The sequence below is a fragment of the Vombatus ursinus genome, unplaced genomic scaffold (genome assembly GCF_900497805.2).
Source record: "Vombatus ursinus unplaced genomic scaffold, bare-nosed wombat genome assembly UNPS02014841.1, whole genome shotgun sequence".
NCBI classification, from domain to species: domain Eukaryota; kingdom Metazoa; phylum Chordata; class Mammalia; order Diprotodontia; family Vombatidae; genus Vombatus; species Vombatus ursinus.
The window spans coordinates 3,398,387-3,411,403 of NW_020954619.1; the positions used below are offsets into that span (position 1 = coordinate 3,398,387).

The window sequence follows — 13,017 nt, forward strand, 5'->3', positions numbered from 1 at the left end:
CAAAGTCTTTGGCACTGTCAAATGGCATGACATCAGAAACTGATACGATTTTATTAGTGAAAATGACATTTAAAAAGAAGAATCGCCATCAGTTTAACCATTGTCCTCTAATTGCAGATCAACCATGGTACCTTTCCATAGAACTTGCATCTGAAATCTTCCAATTGAATTGTCTCCCTCATTTGAATGGGAGCTCTAGTAGGGACTGTCTTACTTTTCTGTTTCTATCCCTAGCGCGTAGCACAGTGCTTTGGACATAGTGCTTAATAAACACTTGATTGATTCATTTATATAAAATATTTTTAAAGATTCATCTACCATGGCATTCTCCTGGATTTCTTTATGTCCACAGGAATCTCATCATCTTGGAAGATTACAGCAACCTGGAGTTCTCATCTCCTCTCTACTCCCTGCTCCTGAGGCCTCTCCCTTCCTCTGATTGGAGAGTGTGGAGGGTAGTGTAGAACTCTCCTTCCTATCCTCCCTTTAGGGAGGCCAGCCAGGTTTGACATTTCTTTTCCCACTGGCTGCATTGCTCTGGACTTTATCAGTCCTGTCCCTCTCCCAGCTTCCTTCCTCACCCACCTCTTTCCTCTTAGCTTCTTCTTCTTCTTCTTTTTTTTTTTTAAATGCATTGTCTTCCCTCTTTAGGTTGTGAGCTCCTTAAAGGCAGGAGCTTGTCTTTTGTCTTTCTTTGTATCTCCTGTACTTACTATGTCTGGCTTGTAGTAGAGCTTAATAAATGTTTATTGACTGATTGAAACCACTCCTCCCCATTTCCCAAGCTGCCACCATTTTTAAGATGAGAAAACTAGGCTCAGAAGGTTTAGAATTTGTCTAAAGTTATATAGGAAATAAGGAATCATTGTGATTTGAACATGGATCCTCTCATTTCATATATGGTGCTATTTCTATGAATCCAAATTTGTTTCTGATTGATGTATTGATAATTGCGTATGTTATATATATAATACAATAATCCTGTCTTTCAAGCTTATTTAGAGTTTGGAGTTATATTAGTTGATATATGATAAGCCTAATGGAATGGTAATTATTAGTGGCATATATATTCATAGTCTTCAGTGTACTTTCACATTACGTGATCTCATTCAATGACATGACCTTATTAATTAGGTAAATTAGGTAATATATTACATGTTAGTAGTTCAGGAAGTAGTGAGATTGTGAGGTAACAGGGGGCATAGCTATAATTTGAAATCAATTCTAGTACTCTTCCCATTGTGCCGTTGATGCCTTTGTTTAAAAATGAAGAAAACAAAAAAATCTATTCTTTTATCTTCTTTACTCCACAAAAGTGGTTAACAGTATTTTGTGGCTTTTTGTACACATTTTATAAAAATAAGTTTATGATTTCTCATAAGGGCATAAATGTGATTATAAATGAAAACATTTTTCTTTTTTTTAGATATTGTAGATACGAGTGAACTGAAATATTTTTTTGAGACCAACTATTCTCAAATATATTTCATCTTCTATGAAAATTTCATAACACTGGAAAATAACTTAAAATTAAAAGGTAAGTTTTTTTTTTTCCCATCTAATTATGTCATGGTATTAAAATGTACTCACATTTATGGTGGGAATTTTTCTCACATGTTAAAAAACAACAAAAAGTCCTTAGTTTAGTCAATATTTCAATCTTATGCCCACCTAAGCATTTTTGGAGGAGCTTTTTGGATGGACCATTTTGATTGAAAAAAGAATTACAACTGTGATATTTACATTCCATCTCCTTTCATTTCATTTTATAAGGTAGGTGCTAATGAACAATGAAACGGCTAAAAAGTGGCTAGCAAGAGAAAATGGGCGGAATGAGTTGTAAAGGCCACACTAAATCTTTGTTGCTGTTCACTCATGTTAACTCTTGAGACCCCATTTGGGGTTTTCTTGGTAGATAGATAATGGAGCGGTTTGCCATTTCCTACTCCAGCTCATTTTATAAAGGAGGAAACTGGGGCAAACAGGGTTAAGTGACTTGCCCAAGGTCACACAGCTAATAAATGTCTGAGGCCAGATTTGAACTCAGGAAGAGGACTCTTCATGAATCCAGGCCTGGCACTCTATGTATAGAGCCACTTAGCTGCCCCAATCTACACAAAATCATTGGTTCTGAGTAGAACTAGAAAGGATCCTACTGATCATTTTAGTTTAAACACCTTTATTTTAAGGATAGGGAAACTGAAGTTAAATATAAAGCATATTTCCTCCAAGGTATATAGAGATAGAACTGTTATCCAGGTCTTTAATCCTATTCTAGAGTTTAGTTTTAAGATAAATAAATGGGTTACATATGAGTTTAGTTATTCAACAAAGAGTGGAGCTGTTCCTAATAGAGTTCTTTTCTTTCATTTATAGATGACTCTTTTGTTACTAGTAACCTCCACCAAATTCTTACTGTCAGGTTCCATTTTTAGGTGAAAGTAATTCTGGGCTCTGAAGAACCCAGGCTTTGCCATTGGAGTGCTAAGTACTGTGGTGTTGCTAATCTTGAATGGCTTTAAGCACAGGGCCATTGATGATATGAAAATATCATCAGATATAAAAACTGTCATTTGAGGATAAGCCTCACTGCTTAGTTTAAAGAGTGTTTATTATTATTAGTTGATGAATTTTTATTTTTACTCATATCAGTGCATGAAAACCCTATACTATTTTGTGGAAGAAGATTATAATACTCATTAGAGTAGTGTATACTCACACTGAGAAATCCTTGAAGCATTAAATTAAGTAGCACAACAAGTTCTATGTAGTCCATTCCATATATATTCTACTATCATAAAGACATACTTTGATTCCTGGTAATTTCCAGAGGTGGCCCACAATGATTTCTGTCTTTAATTTTTGTTGGCTACCTGATTTGTGTTCTTCTGGTTTGTTGTTTTGTTGTTGTTTGTCCTTTGTTCTTGAAGGGGACCTTGACATTAGCACAGTGATGTGAATTGGATTTAAGTGAAGTTTATAGTTGTTACAAATGGGTTATACTGTTTTGGAACATTTTTTTAATAATGTAAGATTTCTTACTTATAACATATCGGTCTATGCACTAATCATTTATTTTTTCTGGTTTTATAGACTGCAAAATCTTTGAGATTTAATTTAAAAATAGCTATGGATCCTGTGTTTTATGTGAAAATTGATACAGATATTTTAGATTTTAAAATTGCCTAGTTTGCATCTCTCTTCTCAGTTTTCATCTTCTGATTCCATAGAAATGTGGAGAAGTAAAGTACAATGTGATTTTGGCCCTAAATAACAAATAACAAAAATTAAAGCTCTGGATCAGGATTCTTAATCTGTTTCCTTTTGGCAGCTAAGTGGCACAGTGGATAAACTGCCAGGCTTGGACTCATGCATCTTCCTGAGTTCAAATTCAGCCTCAGACACTTACTTATTAGCTGTGTGACCCAGAGCAGGTCACTTAACCCTGTTTGCCTCAGTTTCCTCATTTGTAAAAGGGACTGGAGAAGGAAATGGCAAACCACTCCAGAAGTCATGAAGAAAACGACTGAACAATAAAAATTCTTTTGGCAATTTGGTGAAACTTTCTAGACACCTTCTCAGAATAACATTTTTAAATGCATAAAATAAAATACATAGAATTACAAAAGAAACTATCTTGAAGTATAGTTTTCAAAATATATAAAAGAACCAGTTCATAGACCCAAAGTTAAGAACTTTTCCTCTTGATATGTGAAACCTGTTCTTAAAATGGTGGCTGTTTTTTTCTCTTTGTAAAAGATATAGTTGCTCAGCAGTCAGAATATGGAGTAGGACAAATAAGACCACTTTGTCATTTTGAACTTTGTCATTTTAGTAAAGTCAGTGTTGGAACGAGAAAAATGTGAAAAGAAGAATCATGATATACTTTGGGGGGGAGGGAACTCTTCTCATATTTTAGAAATCGGTTTAATTAACTGAAGAATAAATGCCTTAAGACTTTCTTTTAAAACAACTGTCTGCAAGATTTCTAGCACTGGCAGAGTAACATTGATGTTTTGTTTTTTTCTGTATTCCAGGAAATAATAAGTCGCAACGGGAGGAGCTGGACTCTATCCTCTTTCTTTTTGAAGTAAGTGGTTTTTTTCTTTGTATTCTCAGCATTTGAAATCCTTACAGGAAACTAGAATTCTTTATTTTCAAGCCATTTAGTTCCAACTAAAGACAATCATAAATAATTAAATAGCAATATATTATTTGTATGTCAGAACAGAAAAGAAACTTAGTCCCATAAATGTGTGTACTGACAATTGTTTGAAAATTTTCTTAGTGTCTTCCTATTACATTTGGCATTTCTTTGTTTTAATACCACACTACTCAGATTTCAATGGAAATATGTATGCAAAATAAAATTAAAAACCCTTAATTTTAAAACTTAATTAAAATGAAGTTTTTCCTCAAGTTTTTTAATATTAAAAGTCTTTAATCAGTAAGACTCCTCTACTGTTCTACTAAGATGTGTTAAATCTTTGCATATTAATACTTAAGATGAGAATTAATTAGGGCAGATGTTCAATTTACACAGGCATTAAATCTATTTTTTTTCCTCACCAGGCAAATGTGTCTTTAATGTATTTGACTTTAGTTTCTTCAAAGTCATAGTGTTCTCTCTTGATGTATAGTTATATTTTACTACATTCTGTCAGTAGTAGAACTTGAAAGACTTGTTGGCTACTTTTATACCACATATGCCCTAATTATTGGCATTTTGACAATAGTGCTTACTTTAAGGAAATTGAGTTTATGTGAGGTACTAGTAAAAAGTTATTATTTATAATTAGGCATATGCATATATTATAGCCTAAAAATTATTTCCAGTTCTTACTTTTGGAATTAATGTGAAAGTATTTATATCAGTATAAGAATATACCTTGCCACTAAAAGCAGCTTAATGGAATAGAGTTAAAAAAAATGCGAAAAGAGAGCTGCTAATCAGTGGAGTTGAGGAGCTTTGGGGTTCTATTTGCACCACTCTTGTTCTTCCTGTGCAACTGTCTTCATACTACTCCCTAGTTAAGACATAAAATAACAAAAAGTCGGAGTTGGGAGGGACCTTAGATGTCACCTTAGAGCATTTGTTCTTAATCTGGGGTCCATAGACATCTGAGAGAGTCTCTGAATAGGTTTCAGGGTACTCATGGGCTTGGATGGGAAAACATTTATACCTTTATTTTCACTAACCTTTAACTGAAATTCATTTGCTCCAATTATTTAAAAGTATTATTCTGAGAAAGAGTCCATAGGTTTTACCAGACTGGCAAAGGGATCTGTAACCACAGAAGGTTAAGGGCCCTGCCTGGAGGTTATCCATTCTGAAGAAATTGACAAGATGACTTGACCTGGATCACGTAGTGTCAGAGTATGAATGGAACGAACTACCTCCCCTAACTCTAAGTTTAGTTGTTTGTTTGTTTTTTCACTACATCACAGATAATTCTAAGTTAATGGGAATAGGTTAGCAGCGTCTGAATTTTTATAAATCATATCAGTGTCAGTATTCTTAGTTTAAATGAAACAAGAAGCCAAAAAGGTAGTTGTGGCTCCTAAATGGAAAGAGACTTGGTTCTCTTTGGAGAAACAAATAAAGCTGATAGGGTTGCTTTTTGCCATGCATTAAAAGGTAACAAGGAATATAATTAAGTGGGCTATTTGTTATTTTATGTTGTAGTGCCCATGTTAACCATTTGCAAAAGAAACCGTGAACATCATAGCATAGACATAGAGCTAGAAGTGGTCTAAGATCTAGTCTCACCCATTCCTTTTCTGGCTAAGTATCTCTGAGGCCAAGAGAGGTGAATGAAGTTTCTTGCCTAGGGTCTCACAAGTATGTACATAGCAGAGCTGAGATTTGAACTCAGCTCCTCTGGCTCCAATTCCAAAACTCTTCACACTGTATCATACTGCCTTTCTAGAAGAGGAGATCAATTTCAAGGCTTATGACTTTGAAGATGGTGGTACCCTCAACAGAAATAGGGAAAATTGGGAAGTGAGAGATTAAAGGGAAATATAAGTTTAGCTGTTAAAGATGCTAATGGGGGGCATCTAGGTGGCGCAGTGGATAGAGCACCGGCCCTGAAGTCAGGAGGACCTGAGTTCAAATCCGGCCTCAGACCAAACACTTGACACTTACTAGCTGTGTGACCCTGGGCAAGTCACTTAACCCCAATTGCCTAAAAAAAAAAAAATAAAGATGCTAATAGAACATCCAAATGGGGTGGCCCAAAAGGTATGTATTCAAGAATGAAGTTCTCAAGATAGATTAAGTTTGGATGTTTATATGCAGCCCATTAAATATCTTTGGGGGAAGTCTATGTTTAGGGATAATAGGATTTAGAGCTGGAAGGAATTTTTCAAGTCATGTAGTACTCCCTACCCCTTATTTTACTGATAAGTTGCCATTGATTTCTTAATTGCCAAATCCAATGATCTTTTCTCAATCTTCATTCTCCTTGACTTCGCTGCTTGCCTGTGACACTGTTGATCATTTTCTCCTCCTTGATTCTCTCTTCTCTCAAGGTTTTAAAATTGCCCCTCCCCTTATTTATTTATTTAATTAGTTAGTTACACTTCGAGTTCTGAGTTGTCTCCCTCCCTTCCTCCCAACCCCACACTAGAGAAGGCCAACATTTGACATCTATCCATCTATCTGTCTGTCTGTCTGTCTTTCTATCTGTCTGTCTGTCTGTCTGTCTACCTATCTATATGTGAAACCATACAATTCATACTTCCTTATATCAGTTCTTTCTCTGGAGGTAGATAGCATCTTTCTTCATGAGTCCTTTGAAGTTGATTTGAATATTTATATTACTCAGAATAGCTTAGTCATTCACTTTTACTCTTCCAATGATATTGCTGTTAGTGTATACAATGTTCTCTTGATTCATTTTTCATTATTTCATGCAAGCCTTTTCTAAAATCAACCTGCTCATCATTTCTTACAGTACAGCAATATTCCATCACAATTATATACCACAACTCATTCAGCCATTCCACAACTGATGGGTATCCCCTCAATTTCCAGTTTTTTGCCACCATCGCAAAGAGAACTGCTATAAATATTTTAGAACATTTTCCTTTTTCTCTGATCACTTTGAGAAATAGGCCCAATAGTGGTATTGCTGAATCAAAGGGTATACACAGTTTTATTACTCTTTTTAAAAAAAAATTTTTTTTCTTGTGAGACAATTGGGGTTAAGTGACTTGCCCAGGGTCACACAGCTAGTGAGTATCGTGTGTCTGAGGCTGGATTTGAACTCAGGTCCTTGTGACTCCAGGGCCAGTGTTCTATCCACTATATCACCTAGCTGCCTCAGTTTTATTACTCTTTAGGCACAATTCCAGATTACTTTCTAAAATGGTTGGGTAAGTTCACAATTCCACCAACAGTGTATTAGTGTCCCAATTTTTCCACATCCCCAACAACAGTTGTCATTTTCCCCTTCTTTCATTTTAGCCAATCTGATAATGAATTGGTATCTCAAAGTAGTTTTAATTTGTATTTCTCTAATCAATAATGATTTAGAGCATTTTTTCATATGATTATATATAGCTTTGATTTCTTCTTCCAAAAACTGCCCATTTGTATCTTTTGGCCATTTATCAATTGGAGAGTGACTTATAATCTTATAAATTTGACAGAATTCTCTGTATATTTGAGATATGAGGTCTTTATCCAAGAAATGGTTTATAAGTTTCCCCCCCTCCAAAATTTTCTACTTTCCTTCTTACCTTGGCTACATTGGTTTTATTTGTAACAAAGCAAAAACAAAAACAAAACAAAAAAAACTTTAATCTAATCAAAATTATCCAGTTTACATCTCACAATGCTATCTCTTGTTTATTCATAAATTCTCTTATCCATAAATCTGATAGGTAATATGTTCCATTTTCTTATAACATACTTACTCAAGTTGTCTTAAGCTGGATGACTGCTTTATCTCCACTTTCAATTATTTCTGCCATCTAAAATTCACCTTAAGACATTATTTTTAGTTATTTGTGGGTGGGGGATTTGGGAGAACCAATCAATTTCCTTATTCTGTCATCTTCCCACAATTCCTAGGATTTAAAGACAACATCTCTACTAGTTTTTCTCCTATGTTTCTGACTGTCCCTTCTCTGGATCTTTTTCCAGATCATGTCTTCTAACCATAGTTGTCTCTCAAAGAGTCTGTCCTGGGCCCTTTTCTCTTCTCCCTCTGTACTATACTTCACTGTACTATATCATACTATACTTTACTTCTCATCAGCTCTCATCAATTTAATTACTATCTCTAAGCTGATGACTCTTAAATCTACCTGACTTACTCCCAGTCTCTCTCTGCTGACCTCTAATCTTGCATGTTCAACTGCCTTTCATATATCTTGAACTGAATATCCAGTAGACATCTTAATATGTCTAAAATAGAACTCATTATTTCTCCCTCTAATCCCTCCTCTTACCTTCCCTATTTCTGTAGAGGGCAACACCATCCTCCCAGTGCCTTAGACTTGCAACCTGGGAGTCATTTTGGATTCTTCACTATCTCTTACTCTCCTAGCCAACCTGTTGCCATGGCCTGTTAATTTCACCTTTGCAACAACTCTTGAATATACCCCCTTCTCTCCTCTAACACTGTCACCACTTCAGTTCAGTCACCTCATCCTCTCAAGCCTGGACTATTGCAGAAGCCTGCTGATGGGTTTGCCTGCCTCAAGTCTCTCCCCATTCCAGTCCCTCCATTCAGCAACTAAAGTGATTTTCCTCAAGTGCAGATCCAATTATGTCAGCTCCCCCTTTTCCTTCCCACCCAATTCAGTAAACTCCAGTAGCTCCCTATCAGCTCCAGGTTCAAATACAAAATGCTCTGTTTGGCATTAAAAACCCTTCATAAACTAGCCTCCTCCTGCCTTTCCAGCCTTTTTACATCCCCCCTCCCCAATATATCCTCGACTCCAGTCACATCAGCCTCTTTGCTGTTTGATGAACAAGACACCCAATCTCTTAGCTCTGGGTATTTTTTTCTGTCTGTTCCCCATGCCTGGAATGCTCTCTTCCTCATCTCTACCTCCAGCCTTCCTCTTAAGTCCCAACTAAAATTGCTTCTTTTACGGGAAGTGTTTCCCAGTCCCTCTTAATTCTAGTGCATTTCCTTTCTTAGTTATAGCTTATTTGCACATAGTTGTTTGTTTGCTTTCTTCCCCATTAGTTTGTGAGCTTCTTGAGGGCAGGGACTATCTTTTGCCTCTTTTTGTGTCCCCAGTACTTAGCACAGTGTCTGGCACATAGTAAGTACTTAATAAATGTTTATTGACTGACTTTCACTTTATTTTAGAATATAACATGACAGACATAGCTGATAAACATCTGGGTAGGGTAACAGTGATTACAAGTGGTGACTGAATGCTTCGTGAAGCATTGCATTATCAAGCACAGTTCAGGTCAGTCCAACTTAATTTTTTTTTGGCAGTGACTAATTAGTCCCTGAAGGAAAATTTGTGAATATAGTTTACCTAAATTTTAGCAAAATTGTTTGATAAAAATATGCCATATATTTCTGTAGATTAGATTATAATACAATTAGATGGATTCAGAACTGGTTGGATGGTTGGACTCAGAGAATAGTTCATTTGCATTGTGGCAGGAAGTCTTCTGTGGAGTATCTTTTGGATCTCCTTTGTACTGTGCTATTTAATATTTTTATCACTGACTTGGATAAAGGTGTAGATATATGGTTATCAGATGATGTAAAATTGGGAGGGATAGATAACGCTGGATGACAATCAGGATTTGCAAAAGATCTTGAAAAGCTAGAGCATTGGACTGAATCTAATAAGATGGAATTCTATAGGTATAAATGTAAAGACTTGCACTTGGGTACAAAAAAATCAACTTTACAAGTTCAAAATATAGGAGAGATGTGGTTAGACCGAAATTGTGAAAAGCTGGGTGATCATTCCAGTCTTGGATTCATACATTGGAAGTACTCTTTGCTCCTGTAGGCTCTCCCCCGATCATCTGCCTGATCATATCGTTCTTCTTAGAGACTCTTTTTAAAAAGAGTACCCAGGCTAATTATTCTTCATTCCTTTCTAGGCTGCACTACAGACTTTCTCTACCCTGCCTCCCAAACCTCTTCATTCTGGAAGCTTACACATGGAAATATGCTTTGTCCCTGTGGCCTCTCCCAATGTTTGGATGGCTCCTTCTAGAACCTCCATTTAAGAAGGGTGCCCAGGCCTGCTTTGTCTTATTCACCTCCATGATTATTAATTGATATTCCTTTCCATGGTGCTACTCTTGGATTTATCTACCATATCTGCACAGTTTTTCTTCTCCTTCTTTTCCTCCTCCACCTTTTTCCTTTTATGTGCTGCTTTCCTCCATTAGAATATAGGCTTCTTGAGAACAGGGACTGTCTCTTTTTCTGCTTGTATTTGTTTTTCTAGTGTTTAGCACAGTGCCTGACACATCATAAGCGCTTAATAAATGCTTGTTGACTTGCTGGATTTAGCAGATCATAAGCTCAATATTGAGTCATTATAATGTGGCAGCCAAAAACGCTAATAGAACTTTGGACTGCAGATAGACAGACATATCTTTTGAGAAGGTCCCACTATATTCTACTTATCAGATAGAGTCTTGTTTCAGTTCTGGGTATCATAGTTCTGTAGTAGAGACAGACATAAGCTGCAGAGTTTCCAAAGGAGGAAAATCAGGATGGTGCAGGTCCTTGACTCCATGTCATGTGAGGATAAGTTCAATCATTTGGGCATGTTTACCTTTGAGAAGAGGAAAAATTAGGGGAATTATGATTGCTGTTTTCAGGCATTTGAAGGATTGCATGTAGAGGAGAGAGTCAGCTTTTTCAATTTGGCCTTAGAAGGCAGAACTAGGATCAATGAGAAGAAGCTGCAAAGATGCCAATTTAGATTTGATATCACAGAAAGCAAGATGGTTTCTGTGTTTCAGGAGCTTACTAATTCTAGTAGGAGGAGATCAAGGGACCTGTGAGAGAACTGGCTTTGCATGTTCCACATCTTGATACTCCATATTCTAGGGGTATAGGGTGAATTTGTTTGAGGTCCAGAAGACATCTATAAAGAATGTGTGTGTGTGTGTGTGTAGAGTGAGAGAGAGCTGACAGAAAAGAAGCATCTGCTAAATTTAAAGAAAGTAGAATACCTTTCCCTGAAAAATAAAATGTAGTTTTCATGAAGTATGTGAAAGGATTTTCTGCAAAAATTAGTGACCAGCTATTCTTATTCTTTGCTGATGATAAAATAAGAAAAAGGCTTAAACTTTACCCTAAAATTTTATGGTTTATGCTTAAGTAAGTTTAAAAAAAAATCTTCCTAACAGCCCTGTGAGGTATGCAGTAAAGTTTTTTTTTGTTGTTGTTGTTGTTTTTAGCCTACTTTACAGATGAGGAAACCAAGTGAATTGCTCATGATCACATAACTAACAAATGGTAGAGTTGTAAATTGAAACCATCTCATACCAAATCCAGCATCCCACATTGCTTCTTATTTTTAAATATATTAAAATGGCTTCTTTTTATTTGCATTTCATAGTTTACTTTGGTGGATTTCCAAGTCTGTTTAATATTTGAGTACTTATTTAATCATATTGTACCTTAAATGTTGATAAGTATTTCAGAGAGCTGTATTCCTTCGAGTTTTCTGTCAAAATTTAGCTTTCAAAGTGTTTTCACATGGTTCTCTAATGATCAAGAAAATTGTCTCCTCTCCAGTATTTTAATCAAATATATGGTTTTTTAAAAAAAATTATAGGTTGCATTTTCAGTTATCTTCAAAGAATGGATACTAAAATATTCCCAGAAACCAGAGAATTATTTTTTGTTAGTGAACTCACCAGTGTGGAGTCCTGGCACATTCCCTAATTTTGTTGTATTTTTCTGTTGGCCTTCCTGTCTAGGAATTTAGATTTCTGTTTCTTTTTTCTTGTAAGGTGAAAAGCACAGTTAGGAATTATAATTTACCAAATTGGAACAGGGATATCATTATAAGAAAAAAATGCTTATAAAAATGTCATCTCCCTAAAGTTTACTAAAAAAAATATTGATTTTAGCCCTAGAGCTGTTGGATTTTAAAAACCTGTATACATATTGACAAGCAGATTTCATTGAAAATATTGTACCTACATCAAAATTCCTGGTTGTTTTCTCATATTTCCTTTTTTACTTTTAGGAAATAATGTTTTTGTTTTTGTTTTTGTTTTTTTTGCGAGGCAATGAGGGTTAAGTGAGTTGCCCAGAGTCACACGGCTAGTGAGTATTATGTGTCTGAGGTCGCATTTGAACTGAGGTCCTACTAACTCCAGGGCCAGTGCTCTATCCACTGCGCCACCTAGCTGCCCGCAATTTAGTTTTAAGAGAATTTATCTACATTCCCCATCTTCTGGAGCATAAAATGTTATATGCTCTTATACAGAATTTTTAAAAATGTAGCTGATATATTTATCTTCTCAACTTTTCCCCTCCACCATTACTAATTGATATAAAAATCAAATATGCACCTGCCTTGGCTGTATTGTATTTCAGTTGTAATAATTTGATTCATGCGTGTGTGTGTGTGTGTGTGTGTGTGTGTGTGTGTATTTCCATGTGCCTTAAATGAAGGTAAGTTGACTTAAGGCAAACTAAAAGTGATTCCCTTTGGAAAGTAGCATCCTGCATAAACTACAGTTTGAACTTCACATTATTCCTAGTCATGTAGTGAGCCTGGAGGAAAAAGAACTATGGATAAGCAGTTAAAAGAACTGACAGATATCCTGATGTGTTGATCAGTATAGTAATACCTAATTTCTGTTTCAACTATGCTATAATGCCACGCTCCAAGCATTAAATTGTGCTTTGTGTTTTTCAAAAAAGTAATGTTTATTCACAGTGTGGTTTCCCCAAAATATTTTTGTTTTATTTTCATTTGTAACTACAAATAAGATCATAGTAACTCTTGTGGTATTTATAGTAGTATAACCAAGAATCTAGGTTGCAGTAG

At 35.6% G+C, this 13,017-nt stretch overlaps 1 protein-coding gene across 3 annotated transcripts in view; it reads left to right on the plus strand.

Annotated features, from left to right (window-relative positions):
- The window catches only part of RALGAPA2 (Ral GTPase activating protein catalytic alpha subunit 2), a 407,209-nt gene that overhangs the window by 32,705 nt on the left and 361,487 nt on the right, over positions 1–13,017 (plus strand). For all 3 annotated transcript variants that reach the window (XR_003567134.1, XM_027840277.1, XM_027840278.1), the window contains exons 2-3: positions 1,427–1,537; positions 4,038–4,090. Coding sequence is in view for 2 of the 3 variants with exons in the window: in XM_027840277.1 (XP_027696078.1) it covers positions 1,427–1,537; positions 4,038–4,090 (164 nt within the window). In the remaining variant the exon portion in view is untranslated. The remainder of the gene's footprint in view (positions 1–1,426; positions 1,538–4,037; positions 4,091–13,017) is intronic.